Source organism: Mastacembelus armatus, chromosome 9, assembly GCF_900324485.2.
Source record: "Mastacembelus armatus chromosome 9, fMasArm1.2, whole genome shotgun sequence".
NCBI lineage: Eukaryota > Metazoa > Chordata > Actinopteri > Synbranchiformes > Mastacembelidae > Mastacembelus > Mastacembelus armatus.
Window position 1 is genome coordinate 17,681,406 of NC_046641.1, and position 14,554 is coordinate 17,695,959.

The following is a 14,554-nucleotide window of genomic DNA, read 5'->3' on the forward strand; positions in this document are numbered from 1 at the left end:
AATCTTGTTATTCATTTTCAAAATCAGGGCATGAACTGCTCATCAATTTAGGAAAACAGGAAAACTCAGCTCACCTACAGTCAGCAGCTCACTGAGAATGCACAGGATGTTCAGAGTGGTCTGGACATCCCGGATGTTCTGTCAAAGCCACAAAATAAAAAAATAAAATGATTAAAATTCAATTAAAATAATGAAATCAGTACAGAACTGTAAACTGCCTAATTTTGTGCAGTTGTTTCTTTGCCTCCAGACAGATAAATGGTACTCCACGTTATTCATCCCAGGTATGCAGGATGGATGACAGATTAAACACATAGATTAATATGACACAAGATGTAAACCTTCCTGCAGATTCTATATTGATGGGTGACAACCTTCACTGAATTAATGACCCCATCCATTAAGACTAGATGAAAATGATCAACTCAAACTCTGGAGAGAAAAGAGCAGAAGTAGTCTTTCACAAAGCAATGTGTGAGATTACTACTGAGCTCAAAAGACTGATGGATACTGGATGAATAGGAAGGTCATCACAGTGTTTCAGTCCGCATATCATCCTCAACAAGCCTCATTTGGGATTTGATTGACATAGTTAATACTGAGTTTGCTTGGTTTTACACCTTCATGTACTAAGCTATGATGTCATGATGTACTAATGTCTGTTCTGACCTCCAGGGAAGCCAGGATGACCTCCATCCCACTGGAGCCTTTGGACATCACCTCTTTCCCGCTCTTCTCTGTAACATACAATAAAAAGCAACACTCAGAAGTACTATGGAAATAAGCATTATAGTATTTCTGCAAAACAACTGAGGTACCAAGTACAACATGCAGTCCTATATATATGTGGCCCGTAAAAGACAACTCTCAGAACAGAGAACTACCTTATACTGTGCATGTGAAGCCTACTGTCTTGGGTTACGTGTACAGTAGTTAGAAATAACCATGCTGCAATTCACAATAAACATATCAACTACTTAAAGCGCACTGATAGACTGTGGGGCACATTAGCTTTTACATATATGAGCTTTACCATTTTGAAACTGTCCTACTCATCGAAACATGAAATAGGTTAAGAGGTCCTGTTACAGCTCCTACTGCTTTTTCTTTTTTTCTTCTCCACCTCCCTACCTCTCTGCTTGTCATGTAATTTAAGAACTGACACATTCCTGACCTCTTTACAGAGGCCACTGTGACTGGTCCTGTGTTTTCCTGAAACCCACTTTCATATTACTATTATTAACAATGATTGATAATGATGGAACTGAGTGAGAACACTGAGTGTGAAACAGGTTTCAAACCCCATAATCTGAGTAATACATGGTTCGCACACATACAAACGCATTTTCCACATTTGCACAGCTAAAGGCATATCTGAGTGTTTGAACACAGATGCACACGCTTCAGGAAGCAGTTGGAGATTGACAACCACTTAAACATTGCTGTCATGCCAGGCTTTTTAAAACAACTGAAAAATAGCAATTCATAACTCAAAAACAAATCCACAAAGGGTTTTCATAGGCAAATCACAGAAACATGTAACGTGTTTATTGCAAAAATGTACATCCTTTAAGGGACTTTTAAGAGCCTGAAGTTAAATATAACTTAACTCAACTTGTTAAAAATGCCTGAAATATTCTTGCAGTATGTTTTCATCATTGTGGGCCCTACCTGGTGCGTCTGGGGAAACCACAGATTGACAGTATCTCCTGGTGTAGCAGTACTCCATTTCATGAAAGTGCTCAAATTCACCAAAGCTTCCGCTAAAAGATGTCGTATTTTTCAAAATCCCAGGTTCACTGCCACTGGAGTTCTAAAAATGCACAGCTGTTATGAATCCAAATGTCTAAGAATCTGATACCCCACAGTATAGGATGCAAAAAGGCAATCACTTTTATACCATATCCCTCAGAGGTTAGAAGTTAACTATTCAACTGGTCAATCCCCCTACTGTCCAACTGTGAGCCAACACACAGATCTTAGTGGCAGGACACTAGGAATCTGCACCTCCCCTTGCATATAGAAAGAAAACTAAACCACAAATGAGTTAGAAAACTGATAGATGTAGAGGATATTTTTCCTTACAGATCCTCTCCTCTTTCTTTTGCCTCTTGGCCTTTTATTCTGCACTTACAACATGATCCATGATGTGACTTTTTTAATGTATACCCTACATGTATTTTTCCAACAGAGAAATCATGGCTGTCACACGTGCAACTCCTCTGACTTTCTATTAATCTCCCAAGACCCTGAACATGAGACAAGAGTACGGCAAAGTCTGTCCTGGGGTGTACAGTTACTGTGAACAGGGTCACATAGTCCAACTGCCCCTAACCCCCATCACACTCACACATTTCAAGATGACGCTGCAGGCAGGTTGTGACAGACAGCCAAGCAGCAGATGAGAGAGGAACAGCTGATATATTATGACTGACAGGGTCAGACTCATGCCTTTCCACTGAGCCTATCAGTCTTGATGGGTTAACTACAAGTTTACTCAGAAGGAGGAGGATGCTACAAATAATAGGAGGAGGAATGACAAAATGTAAGAGTGAGAAGGAAACAATTCAAAGTAACCGAGCAGGCTTAAAATATTACGGCATGATTCAGCAGGACTCAAGTGATTACAAGGTTTCCTCAATCAGAAAATACACACATTAAGATAAAACATCTAACTCCAGAGCAAGATTGATACAAAATGTGGCGTTTACAGGTTAGCATCCACATGGGGATTGTAAACATATGGTTTAAGTCACAAATAGGACCATCATTTTGTTTTTACTATTTTCGTTGCCCTGAGAGTACTTGCTTTGTCCAACATTTCAAAATACAAAGATATCAAAATTTAAACTAAGTGAAACTGAGAAAGTGGCAGTAAGTAGAGTATATCGGTTGATAAATGATAAAATTATTAAAAGTTATTCTTGCCAGTTTGACAAATGCATGAATAAACAAAATGTAAAAGCAGTAGAGCTATGATGCTTGCATCAGAGATTTCTATTCATTCCAACAGAGAGGCTCCATACTAACAGACAGACTTGTATTTCATTCCGTTCCACATGGTGGTGTGGCACAATGCCTTCCTCTATTGTCACATCTCCTTCTCTGCTCTTCTTTTAAAAGTTAATCAGAAAACCAGATCAGGAGACACAGTATCAGTCTACACACAGTTTGGCTACCGATGCATTAAGACACCTCTGTTTACAGAGCAACAGCACTACACACATTTTTAAATTAATTAATCAACTCAGCCTGGCTAGGTGACACTGTTCAGCAAGTTATTTTACACATAAAGGTTTATAGATCTGGGGGCACTAAAAAATGTATAAAGTATTTTATGGCTCCAGTGGGAGCTGCATGAGGTCTCATAAACCATACAGACAATCAAAGAGACTCAATTCAAAAGTAAAGAAAATCTGGATCTGTGCACTTAAATAGAAATGAGCTTCTAGATCTCTGTAACCTGTTTCTCACACGGCTTGAGACCACAGGCCATGCAGTGATATAATAAATCAGTGGAGAATTCTAAAATCAACATCTGCTATCTGTCCTCTTAATTCTTGGTGGATTAGCCAGGATTATTACATCATACTTACTGTAGTGTAAACTGATGTGACCAGAAACACTCTTTGTAATGTATGAATATTAAGAGGGTGTGAGGCCCTGCCAACAACGCAATTTCAAGCTTGTGGCGTACTCCATTACATCAGCAAATAACAAGAGGACTGCTCATTGTGACAATATAACTAAATATGTTGTCTTTATACAGATGCCATTTCTCAGAACAAATGAATGTTATGTATTGACAAGATTAATAATATGTATTATATTATGTGTGTTTCTGTTCTCACCCTGTGTCTGTATGAGATGAAGTATCTTTGCAGTGATCTGCCTTGCCATATCGGCATCCTTCACCATGGCCTCTCCATTCATCCTTTCCAGCTGGCCCAGGAGCATCAGTACCCTGGAGTTACTGGGGACACTAGATAACAAACACACACACAAACACAAACACAAATGCACACATATATAACAGCATAACTTAATGTGAAATGCATTCCTGGATAAAAATTTGGAGAAATAGGAAATGCAGGAAAAAAAAACTTCCATATTCAGGCCCTTGTGGAAAGATCAGCAATTAACAAAAGCAATATGCACAGTGTATTGTGTCATGACACTGCATTTACAATAGGTGGATGCTATAATACATGAGCAGCTACTGAAATCCTGCCCCTTGTATTGGATTATACAGTAAAAGATGCATAGCTCTTACTTTAATAAGTCTGTCAAAGTAGCTAGTATCTATCTACCTGTCTATGTATCTTTTAAATACAGCTTCAGTCTGCCTTATAAACACTGTTCAAATTCTTTTAATAAAGCTGACTGTTGAGGCTCTTTCCTAGTGCTTCGGTATTTCTCAAAAACAGAGTCATCAACTTCTTATAATCTTAGCTCAGTGGCAGTCAGCTGGAAACACAAGGTTAGAGGTCTGTTGTTGGTACAGCAATGGAAAACATGGGAAAGAAAATCAAAACTCTGATTGTACTCAGTGGAGCAGAGTTTCTCATATGTCCTTATAAAGAAAGAGAAAGAGAGAGAGATAGAGAGAGAGAGAGACAGACAGACATGGACAGACATGGACAGACAGTTTATTCAAGAGAAAAAACTGAAACTGAAAAAGTGAGAATAGACAAAGGAAAACATATCAAGGAATGTATGGACTAAATAAACAAGTATAAATAATCAAACTTGTTATGAATAAATATAGCAAAAATGCTTTTCTAAGTGTATTGGCTTTGGATTAATAAAAAGTGCTGTTATTTTTAGTTGTGACATACATATGGCTGGTTTATATGGCTGGTTTGAGCGAAGCCAACTAATTATCTAAGACAACAAACAACAGGGACAGAAACTGGTATACAGGGAGTTAAAGGTGAAGTAGGACAGGAGCAGAATCAAATCAGAGAGGGTAACTGTAAATAGTGTACAAGTAAGTTAACAGATGGCTGTGACAGAAGATTTCACAAACCCATACACATAAAAATCTGTGTGTGTGTCTGTCTGTCTGTTTATGCACATGAAACTGTACTTTCTTGTCTTGGAATAGCAAAGCCACTCACCCTTTCTCTGTAGCCATTTTGGGTTTGTTCATTTTTACCAAATCAACATTTTATATCATCTGCAAGAGAAAGAAAGACTCCATTAGCAAAAACACAGGCATAAACATTCTGTATATAATAAAAACAAGTGTAACCATCATTTGTTCCATGTACCAATATATATCGCATTTAACTGTCTTTGTAGTTATAGCAGGCTGTAATCAGAACCAAATGGTAAGTGTAAACTTCACCTAACTGGGAAAATGTTACCAGTGCAGGTAGTGTACCTGGTTAGCAGTGAGTGTTGGAACAACCTGCAGCTGCAGATGTCTCATATTGACTGCACTAGGCATAATTTCTATCAGATAAACAGTACCACCTTATTGAATTTACACAAAACAAAGGGCCTGGCCTACACGCTGAAGATCTCAGATGTCTAGTGACAAAAGGGCTGTATAGCATGTAATTAGAACGCAAGGTTTGGAAAAAAAGAGGACTCTAGTTCAGCTGCTTTTTATCTTAACAAGAGGGAAAAGCTTACTGCAATAAAACTACTGCAACACAAAAAGCAAAAAGTGTACCATCTTATTACGGCAACCATTTAGTGTATTGTATTCTTCCAAGAGCTTAACATTAGCTCAGTCACGAATACAGTCATTTATGGACTGAGATGCGTCATAAACAGCACTTTAAATTTTAATATTAATGTATTAAAAGTTAAAAAAAAAAAGCTAAACAGTACCAAGCAACAGAAATACGCTGATAATCTTTTTTTCGGCTTCATTTTCAAAAAGTATGAGCAATAACAGTTTCACCCTCACACCTTTTTACTACAAAGAAATGAGCAGGTGACTGCAACAGTAAAGGTCACGCTGAGAAAGAGCACAGATGTGTAGTTAGAGAAACCATAACCAGCCTTTCTGTTTGCTATCGTGTAATATATCCTGCAAAGCAATTTAAAACTGATATTGTATGGGTGGCAATTAGCGCAGGACAGGGGGTATCCTGGCCACAGTAGCCCTATAACGAGAGTACTAGCTACCTAACACTACTCCCCAAACGAGGATCAAAAACTTCATTTAAAAGCACGATAAGGTCCTGTCATAACACCAGTCGGCAGGGCTGTTACTGTCTTAAAGCTACTGTCAGCAACAATCAGCCAGACACGGCTGTTTTACCAGCTAAGTTAGATAACCTAGCTGAGGCTGGGGGCCACTGCACCTGCCGGTGCACCGGACTAACTAGTCACTCATTAACGGCCGCCTAGCTAACGTTAACACGCTAACGATAATGTTGAAAAACATCACACGGCAACGTTAGCTGAAAAAATAGCCATGCATAATACTAACATGAATGAGCATTTTACAGACCTGAATGAAAAGAAAGTGCTGTGTTATTCAGGGTGGACCAATTCCAAGATAAGGGGGGTGCTAGTTACTCTGAAACGCCCTGGTGATGTTATGATGAGAGCAACTCCAACTGACAGAGGGGGTCGGTGAATAACGCGAGAGTACGATGATACGATGACGCTGATGAAGCTGCAGAATTAGCCAAGTGCAACACAAATGCCCCTAAAATATAACTTTAAAATGAGTTTAACCACGGACTGGTTCGATTTGCAATTATGAAGCGTTCATTTGAGGCTTACACTCGAGGACTGACATTTAAGGACTACATTTCCCAGGTGAACAGCGGTCTTTGACGTTAACTTTATGCGTCAATCTTTAGCCTTCGAGGAGATTTCTATTAGCTTGCTACATGGTTAATACAAAATATTAGGGTAAGTGCTAATTTACAACAGAAATATGGTTTTGTGACATCAGTATTCGTGTTTCCTATACCTGAACTAATTGGTTAATCCGCTAAATTGACGTTATTCAAGCTTTGTTTACAGGAAACCTCTACTGTGGGCATCATTATCTTGTTAGCAGACGCTATTAGAAGCTAATGTGATGGTGTGACAGCTAGTTAGCTAACATCTCATCATTGGCCACTTACGTCTTTTAATGCTTTGCATGAGCACATTCATCTGAGCCGATCCTGTTGGTTTGGTAACGAATGACGTTTTTCTACGCTATTTTGAACAGCATAGTTTCAGGTTAAGCGTTAAATTGGTGTTGGTTGGGGTTCCACACAGCTGAAAACGAAAATAGACCAGTACTCCCATGTTCTCCTTTCCTTTCCCACTAACACACATATCAGTGCCAGCCTGAAAGACATGTATCAGTTTCGTCAACATGTAATTATTTACCGTCATGCTATCAGGTACAATCAATTTAAATATGTGTTTTGTAGAGATGCTATGAATATTATAAATATACCTTCACAATTTAGTTGATATAGTAGACAATGGAGTGATTTATTTATTTATTTATTTTTTCCACACTGAAGTCATTTTTTTGGCTGAGACTTAGCAGTGCAATGAGGCATGTAATTTATACCTTTTTAGGTTTAAACCTAACCACTCAAGTCTGCTGTCTCCCTAGACCACAATATGCTGACTTTCCTCTCTTCAGGGAGTTGGTGTTTTGTAACATACTTTGTCTTTAATAGTCACCATGGTGATGAAGTCAGCAGTTGAAGATGATGATGCTGGCTGGGGCCTGGGAATACCAGAAAAAATGAAGAACAATGCCAACTGGGTTGATATTACACACGAATTTAAGAGCGCATGCAAAGGTAACAGTGCAAATAATAAAAAGTGTGTGAGTCATACAGTACATGTGCAGTTACAGGAGGGACTGATCCTCTCGTTCCTTTTCCTCATCCTTTATTCATGCAGAGTTGAACCTTGGAGAGTTGCTTCATGACAAGTTGTGAGTATGACAAAATATTTTTTATAGGTGGTAATAGTGTAACACCAACCCTTGTAGTTTTTGGCATAAAACCTAAATCAAACTGATATCTGAATCAGAATCATCTTTATTGGCAAAGTTTGTGTACACACATGCACACAAACAACTATTGCATCAATCCAATAATGTCAGTGCCGGTGTCAGTCGTTAAAACCCAAGATTCTTTGGGCCCTTGTAAACACACTCATAAAAAACAGACACTAAACTTACTGCTGTGGTGGCAGGTTTGGCTTGTTTGAGGCCATGTCAGCCATAGAGATGATGGATCCCAAGATGGATGCAGGAATGATTGGAAACCAGGTCAACAGAAAAGTGCTCAACTTTGAACAAGCTATCAAGGTATAGTACTGCTGTACAATGCGAAGAACAAGTTGTCTTACATTAATATACAAAGCCTTTTTTTAAATAATGCACAGTTTAACTTGACTTTCTGCAGGAAGTTATTTATTTATTTATTTATTTAATATCTTAGCAGTAAATTCAACCACCCAGTTGTATTGTTTTTGTATCTTCAATATAGGAAGGTGCCATCAAAGTGAAAGACCTTAGTCTTCCTGAACTCATTGGGATCATAGACACATGTTTCTGTTGTTTGGTGAGTCTCATTTTTTTGAACACTGAAGCTCCTATTTCATCTAATATTTTAGGAATGGTTAGAGCATTCTTTGACTATGAAGTGAGAAATTAGTGTTAGAGTTGATCCCCAAACATACATGTTTCTATCCCTTTAAATGTATGTCTAGATCACATGGCTGGAGGGCCACTCTTTGGCGCAGACTGTGTTCACCTGTCTGTACGTTCATAACCCCGACTTGATTGAGGAGCCAGCTCTTAAAGCCTTTGCTCTGGGCATCTTGAAGGTATGTGACATTGCCCGGGAGAAGGTCAACAAGGCTGCTGTGTTCGAGGAGGTAAGCAACTTTTTACAGCCTGTCAGTGTTTGTGTTCATCCGCGATACTGCACTGTTCAAATCTAGAGGCATTAAGATTGCTGGAAAGTGTATATCGGAGTATTTTAATAATAATAATAATACATTTTATTTCATGGTGCCTTTCAAAGTTTCAAGGTCACCTTACAGAGAAAAAAAAAGAAAGCATAGAGCATACAGCATGAAATACATAGAGTGCATTAAAACAATAACAGCAAGACATAAACAGAGGGCCAAAATGTAAAGGCAAAGGTGTAGAGTATCTAAGAAGTGAATGATGTACAGTAAAAGTAGATTGAAATACAGAAACCCAGAGGACAGAGCAACAATATGAAACAAGCAGAGGGTAGTAAAACATCACAGGCTGCTTTTTGAGCAGGTGTGTATGCATGGGTTAGTTTGTTTTTTTTTATTTGATGGAAAGCCTTAACATTCACTCTGCTCAATATTTATACATACATTTAGTTCATGAAATATTTACATTACATTAAAATCATGAAAATTGCAGTTGTCCATTGTTGGTGTCAGATTTATATGTCTGAAATATGACATACCTCATATTTGCTCTTTAGGAGGATTTCCAGGCCATGACCTATGGCTTCAAAATGGCCAATAATGTCACAGACCTGCGAGTAACAGGTACAAGTATATACTGTGGACAACTGAAGCAATTACAGATTCATACTGATGGTGTAGAGGAGCACAGTTAGTTGATGTCATCTCTCTCGCACAGGTATGCTGAAAGATGTGGAGGATGAGTTACAGAGGAAAGTTAAGAGCACACGTAGTCGTCAGGGTGAGCAGCGAGACCCAGAGGTTGAGCTGGAGGTAAGTCAGATCTTTCTTCCTTATTTTTGCTGCAGATAGTTTTCCCTTAGATGTTTTTTGGAATGGAATTTAGATCATCTAAAAATTAACCACAAGTTGTTTCAGATTTGTATCGTTGCAGTTTTCACCTACGATACATAAGACTAGAAGTAGTAAATCAGTATGTGTGGCTGCTGTTTATTAATTAAGCCTAATATCCCAAAATTTCAGTCACAAATGAAACCTTAACCCCACCTTCCCACTCTCTGCCTTTTATCATTTGTTTTCCATCTACAGTCTACAAGAGTGTGGGACTGAAATGACCTTTTCCTTTTCCAACTCTGGAATTTCCAGCTGTTTAATTATAGTAATATAAGGAAGAAAAAATCAGACCCAAAAATGGATTTACAGAATTTCAGACACTGGGTAGTTAATGCGTGTATTGGTAGATTTACATGTACCCGTGTGCCTTTTTAATTTTCCTCTATTAATTTTGTCTGCCTGTTTTTTAGCATCAGCAGTGTTTGGCACTTTTCAACAGAATCAAGTTCACACGCCTTCTACTGACTGCACTGATCGCCTTTACCAAAAAAGAGGTAAATACACAAACCCACATGTCTGAAAATGACACTTAAATTGTTTCTTACTTACATACACTTACATATTAAATTGGGAATTTTTTGCCTGTGTGTTTTGTTTCCATTTTCATCAGACCAGCTCTGTGGGTGAAGCACAGAAGCTTGTGGCTCAGGCAGCTGATCTCTTAGCAGCTATTCATTCCAGCATCCAGTATGGTATCCAGTCACAGAATGACACCACTAAAGGAGGTAACTCTAACCCATGTTTACACACCTTTCAGCCACGGAGGTAAATATGTAGTTTGGCTTTGTATGAGGCTATAAGATAAGAGGACTCTACACACTCACCCAATCACATTCACACATACATGATATTACACACAAATTATCTACATTATTGCTCTTCAGTCATCCAGTTAAATGGTTGTCATGGTGACCTAGACAGATACAATATAGTGCACATTTAATGTACATCCCTATCTTAACAAAAGATTAAAAATTCATTTTATCGTGCTCCATTCAGCTACATTTAGATGAGACAGTTTAGGGAAGATTCTAATTACAAAATGTGCCCTGTTTTTCTTCCCCCTGTGCTGTAGACCATCCCATCATGATGGGCTTTGAGCCTCTTGTTAACCAGAGACTACTGCCACCTACCTTTCCTCGCTACGCCAAGATCATTAAGCGGGAGGACATGGTGGTCTATTTCAGCAAACTAATAGAACGCATCAAGACCGTCTGCGACGTGATCAACACAACCAACCTGCACGGCATACTGGTAAATTATTAGAAACGCAGACATACCCGTGCAACAGTATTTCTTATCCTTCAGCATATAAAGTGTTGAGGTACCCTGAATATTGTTTTGTGGTTTTTGTCAGGACTTCTTCTGTGAGTTCAGTGAGCGGTCCCCTTGTGTCCTCTCCAGATCCCTTCTTCAAGTGAGTTGGTGGTTGTCACTGAAACATGTGTATGCAAAAATTTATAAAACTATTTTAACAGTTTAGATAAGTGTTTCAACCAGTACTGAACAACCAGATAACAAATCTGTATATAATAAAACCCAATATATGAAAACTAAACAGATCTTTTCTTCAAATTCAGACAACGTTCCTGATAGATAATAAAAAAGTGTTTGGCACCCACCTGATGCAGGACATGATTAAAGATGCTCTCAGATACTTTGTCAGTCCACCCGTCCTTTCCTACAAGTAAGTCTGTATTGGTAAATAATTAAAGTTCATTAAAGTTGGTGGTTAACACTGATTTAGTGTTGAGTGAGCATATTGTGTTTTGAACCTATTGTGTGTCTGCATGTGTGTTTGCACTTCTAGGTGTTGTCTGTTCAACAACCACCAGGCCAAGGACTACATTGACTCTTTTGTTACACATTGCTCCAGGGTATGTTAACCTTCACTGTTTAGTCTGTACACCTAGTGAATTCTAATGCCTATTTTGTGGTGTCTTTATGTGCATTATGTCAATTCTCTCTACAGCCATTCTGCAGTCTAATTCAGATCCACGGACACAACCGAGCTCGGCAAAGAGACAAACTGGGTCATATTCTTGAAGAGTTTGCCACGTTGCAGGATGAGGTGACCTACACTTGTTCCATCAGATTTTTCTCCTTTCTTATTAAAAAAAAACATTTTATGCCACAAAGGTTAGGCAGCAACTCCAGTAGGAAAGTTTCAGCTACATATAAATGGACCCATTGCAACTTATCTGTGTCTTTGGTGTGGTTTTCTGTCAACCATTCTGAGGACAGGTGTGTTTTAATAATTTATAAATCAATTTTTGTGCTCTCCAGGCAGAGAAGGTGGATGCAGCACTGCACAGCCTGCTGATGAAACTTGAGCCTCAGCGACAGCATCTAGCCTGTCTTGGCACTTGGATCCTCTATCATAACCTGAGGATCATGATCCAGTACCTGCTCAGTGGCTTTGAACTAGAGCTTTATAGCATGCATGAGTACTACTACATCTACTGGTAAGAGCATACGTGTGTGAGTGTTGCTGGCTCTAACTCAGGCACAAACTCAGTCAAGGCACGACAAAATCGAATCTCTGCAGCATGAACATGTACGCTTTCATTAATCTGTGAAGTAAATGTTTGTTTTTGGCTGTAGGTACCTGTCAGAGTTCCTTTATGCGTGGCTGATGTCCACTCTAAGCAGAGCCGACTCCTCTCAGATGGCAGAGGAACGGATTCTAGAGGAGCAGCTCAAAGGACGTAGCAGCAAAAAGACCAAGAAGAAGAAGAAAGGTAAACCTGTTGCATTGCTTCCCTCTGCACTGGATTGAGTCTGCTCCCATTCTGTGTGTAAGTGTTATCTTCCTTTAGGTGTAAGAACATATACTAATGTTATCTTGGGGATTGCTTTGCAGTTCGCCCTCTTAGCAAGGAGATTACTATGAGTCAAGCGTACCAGAACATGTGCGCCGGCATGTACAAGGTGAGCGTACATCAGTTGATACAAACGCAAAGTAACACCAGTTTTCAACACAATGAGGTGTAATCTGCCCTTTTCTTTGCCGCTCTCTCTCTTCAGACTATGGTAGCTTTGGATATGGACGGGAAGGTGCGTAAGCCTCAGTTTGAGCTGGACAGCGAGCAGGTTCGCTATGAGCATCGCTTTGCTCCCTTCAACAGTGTGGTCACCCCTCCGCCCGTGCATTACATCCAGTTCAAGGTACTGTTCATCTGTTGGTATCATTCATCTAGTAGGCCCTTTCCATTCCCCTTCCATTTACTCCATTATTCTTCAGCTCTCTCCTCTGCACTCTAACTTAATTTGTTTTCTTCTTTCCCACTCCAGGAGATGTCCGACCTGAAAAAGTACAATCCTCCACCAGGCTCTGCTGACCTCTACCTAGCAGCTAGCAAACACTTTCAGCAGGCCAAGCTTATTCTAGAAAATGTGTCCAGCCCTGACCCAGAGGTGAACCGTATACTGAAGGTTGCCAAGCCTAACATTGTAGTTATGAAGCTCCTGGCTGGTGGGCATAAAAAGGAGACCAAGGTAACACAATAAACCAAATTCCTTTGAATTTGTGAATATCTTTAATCAAAATTAGCAACTCATGCACACTTCTACATGTGAATGTTATAAAAACTGTTTTAAGCTACCAGCAAAAGAAAATGGAATTACAATTCTGACATGGTTTGTATTTCAGAAAATACTGTTTAATCGCCACACCTTGTGATAGTAACGTTTTTTTTTTTTTATAACAGCTTCTTCTTTTCCTTTCGGCTGCTCACTTCAGGGGTCGCCAGAGCAAATCATCTGCCTCCATTTAACCCTATCCTCTGTATCCTCCTCACCCACACCAACTATTCTCATGTCCTCCTTCACTACATCCAAGAACCTCCTCTTGGGTCTTCCTCTAGGCCTCCTTCCTGGCAGCTATAACCTCAGCATCCTTTTACCAATGTATTCACTGTCCCTCTTCTGAACATGTCCAAACCATCTCAATCTGGCTTCCCTGGCTTTTTCTCCAAAACATCTAACATGAGCTGTCCCTTTGATGTACTAGTGAAATTGGTGTGGGGGTAAAATATCATATTTCTTTATCCCCAGGTTCTCCCAGAGTTTGATTTCTCAGCTCATAAATACTTCCCCGTCGTCAAGATCATCTGATTCAGTGCTACACCACAGGCGACCACAGTCCACGTGCAACACCAGAACAGGTGTGCAGCAGCCCTGATCCAGTCCATGTCTGTGTACAATGTGCGATGCACTGTACACCTTTTTTTCATTTGAATAAGAGATGAGACACAGGGAGACAGAACTCACAACTGGATTCTTTTGACAGCATCCCCACATGCATCTGTAAAAGTCTGTGTGCAAGTCAGACCCAAGTAGAAGTGGTTTTGTGCAAAGAACCAGGCAATAAACATTTTTATAAGCCGCCTCATGACCAGTCTTGTGAAGGCTTGAAAAGAATACTGTAATCATAAGGGGTGCATATCATTAAATCATATGAAACCTTTTGATTCATTTGTGCCTATCTGTTAGCCTCTACTAGTTTCTTATGGCTGCTGGCTCTGCATTGTGAAACCTCGTGATTTTCCAGAATAGGATCAACACAGACAATGTTCATGTTCTTGCAAATGCATAGTTGAATGCACGTTATATTAAAATGGGTCAATGCACATACAATATCGATATGAAAAAACTGCAGTTTTGTTTTCACAAATCACCATGACCAAAAGCAGTGAAGATATTTTCCAAGCCAATTTAACTATCCCCTCTGCCTCTTCAAACCATTACTTTCTGAAAAGGT

The 14,554-nt window shown here is 39.4% G+C and overlaps 2 protein-coding genes across 10 annotated transcripts in view; one reads left to right on the forward strand and one right to left on the reverse strand.

Moving 5' to 3' along the window:
* agtpbp1 (ATP/GTP binding carboxypeptidase 1) overlaps nt 1-6,627 on the reverse strand; it is a 24,950-nt gene extending 18,323 nt beyond the window's left edge. For 3 of the 7 annotated variants that reach the window (XM_026321720.2, XM_026321715.2, XM_026321719.2), the window contains exons 1-5: nt 6,470-6,627; nt 5,121-5,179; nt 3,852-3,982; nt 670-737; nt 75-138 (exon numbers count right to left, since the gene is read on the reverse strand). In XM_026321720.2, coding sequence (XP_026177505.1) covers nt 75-138; nt 670-737; nt 3,852-3,982; nt 5,121-5,152 — 295 coding nt within the window. In that variant the 5' untranslated portion in view covers nt 5,153-5,179; nt 6,470-6,627. Of the gene's footprint in view, nt 1-74; nt 139-669; nt 738-1,671; nt 1,814-3,851; nt 3,983-5,120; nt 5,185-5,386; nt 5,433-6,469 lie in introns of those variants that run through there. The other 4 variants (XM_026321717.1, XM_026321714.1, XM_026321713.1 and 1 more) reach the window with 2 other exon arrangements.
* On the forward strand, nt 6,591-14,266 carry naa35 (N-alpha-acetyltransferase 35, NatC auxiliary subunit). 3 transcript variants are annotated; one of them, XM_026321721.2, is made up of 21 exons: nt 6,591-6,879; nt 7,653-7,778; nt 7,882-7,915; nt 8,179-8,293; nt 8,475-8,549; nt 8,698-8,865; nt 9,456-9,522; nt 9,617-9,711; nt 10,203-10,286; nt 10,403-10,517; nt 10,868-11,046; nt 11,150-11,209; nt 11,373-11,479; nt 11,603-11,669; nt 11,765-11,863; nt 12,079-12,257; nt 12,397-12,533; nt 12,656-12,723; nt 12,820-12,960; nt 13,087-13,290; nt 13,849-13,908. In XM_026321721.2, exons 2-21 carry the CDS (start codon nt 7,658-7,660, stop codon nt 13,906-13,908), a joined length of 2,175 nt encoding a protein of 724 aa, XP_026177506.1. In that variant the 5' UTR covers nt 6,591-6,879; nt 7,653-7,657. The 3 variants fall into 3 exon arrangements, with proteins under 3 accessions (XP_026177506.1, XP_026177508.1, XP_026177507.1); XM_026321723.2 differs by having other exon boundaries at nt 6,591-6,783; XM_026321722.1 differs by lacking the exon at nt 6,591-6,879 and having other exon boundaries at nt 7,658-7,778; nt 13,849-14,266.
* Nucleotides 14,267-14,554: the final 288 nt, after the last annotated feature.

Coding starts and splice junctions, on each gene's coding strand:
- naa35 (XM_026321721.2), top strand. CDS start 7,658: ATGGTGATGAAGTCAGCAGTTGAAGATGATGATGCTGGCTGGGGCCTG. Junction 7,916..8,178: donor GAGTTGCTTCATGACAAGTT/GTGAGTATGACA, acceptor CTGTGGTGGCAG/GTTTGGCTTGTTTGAGGCCA. Junction 13,291..13,848: donor GGCATAAAAAGGAGACCAAG/GTAACACAATAA, acceptor CTTTATCCCCAG/GTTCTCCCAGAGTTTGATTT.